At 35.3% G+C, this 1,484-nt stretch overlaps 1 protein-coding gene across 1 annotated transcript; it reads right to left on the bottom strand.

Annotated features, from left to right (window-relative positions):
- Window positions 1–273: 273 nt before the first annotated feature.
- Window positions 274–1,260, bottom strand: Tsp_14092 (storkhead-box protein 1; the record flags this gene model as incomplete). The annotated part of the gene is made up of 2 exons (XM_003367294.1): window positions 274–482; window positions 1,056–1,260. Coding segments are annotated over 2 exons (414 nt in total), but the record flags the coding sequence as incomplete, so codon positions are not given.
- Between the last annotated feature and the right edge of the window lie 224 nt (window positions 1,261–1,484).

Genomic DNA, 1,484 nt, shown 5'->3' with positions numbered 1-1,484 from the left:
TATTTTCAAAAAACAAGGTACCGGCATTCTGGATGGTTGTTAATGGGTTTTGGATTCATCCGTTACAGTTTGCACTCTATGACATTGGCCGGCAGCGGTTATGAAATTAGCAAATGCAATTGCTGGTTTACCACCAACTGGTGGTCTATAAGCTGGTCCAGCTACAATGTTATTGCCCGTTTGGCATTCTTTTGAACAAGTTTCAGTTGTTCTAAAAGAAACATATACATATACATACACATATACAACAATCGATCAATTCTCAGCTTGTACCTCAACGTTCGAGGTATTTTGCGTGCATAATGACCACCAGCACCACCAACTGCATTCGTGTCTTCGGCATTCCAAAAATATGGATTATTTCCCATACAGAAAGCAGGATTCGTAAGTTGTACAAACGGTGTCGAAATGAAATAATGATTGCCCATACAATACAGTCGACCCTGAGCCATAAGACCACCAATGGCGGCGTAAATCATATCCTAAATCAAAGCAAAATATTAGAATATAACAAATTCCCTCTTTTATAAAGCCTAATTTTGAATCGAACTTGAATCTAAAATGAAAAATAAAACCAGATGACAGTGTTTGCTCAACAAATTCTTTGAAAGGAAAAAAAAGAAGCCAATTTCAATGCTAAATTAACAGCTGCAGCTAGTAACAATAAAATGAATACACAATTTCAAAATGTGTATAAAATTAGTTCTAAAAATCCAGTGCAATTTATCTGTGCATAAAAGCTGCTGTGAAAAAGTAAACTTTTAAACTGGTTTGTAAGCACATTCAATTGAAAAAAGTGTGGACAATTTGAAAAGTGTGTAAAGTTCTTCAATGCAATTTTCAATGCAAATTTCCGGAGCAAAATAATAAGTGTTGAAATGAAAAAAAATTTTCTAACAGCTGTAAAATATTATTTTTTCACAAAGTTTCATACTGATTACAATCGATTAAAAAAGCTTGATAAAATTTATCGAAACGATAATGCACAAAAAATATGCATATCAGACGTTCCATTTTTAGAATCGAAAAATTCATTTTATATATGCTTCACTCACCTCTTTAGGTATGGTCATTCCGACATATTGTTGACGAAGAGCTTCCATGATACTTTGAATAGTTGCCGGCTGGCCAATTCGATTTAAAGCAGAAATAACTGTACAAAGAACATCTGACAGCGGTATGAATTGCGTCTGCGGCACTTCGTGCATTTCAATGCCATTCACATCGCCTGCAAAAACAATATGTCCGCTATTAAACCTGCTGAAAATGGTAAAAAACATAATAAATCACAACATGCTCATAAATTCCGCTGACTGACCATTGAAAGTAGTAAGAATATTATCCTACACTGTGTGCGGACGTAATATACACTGGGTATTCCCACAGGCTTATGGTATGATTATGGCGTTGCGAATATACAACGGTTCAGGGTAATATGGCTAACATTTCGGCTCAGAAACGGTCGACTATGCTTTATTACCCAT

Source organism: Trichinella spiralis (genome assembly GCF_000181795.1).
Source record: "Trichinella spiralis strain ISS 195 chromosome Unknown Scfld4510, whole genome shotgun sequence".
Taxonomy (NCBI): Eukaryota; Metazoa; Nematoda; class Enoplea; order Trichinellida; family Trichinellidae; genus Trichinella; species Trichinella spiralis.
The sequence above is the reverse complement of the archived record's forward strand: the minus strand, read 5'-3'. Positions and strand labels throughout refer to the sequence as shown.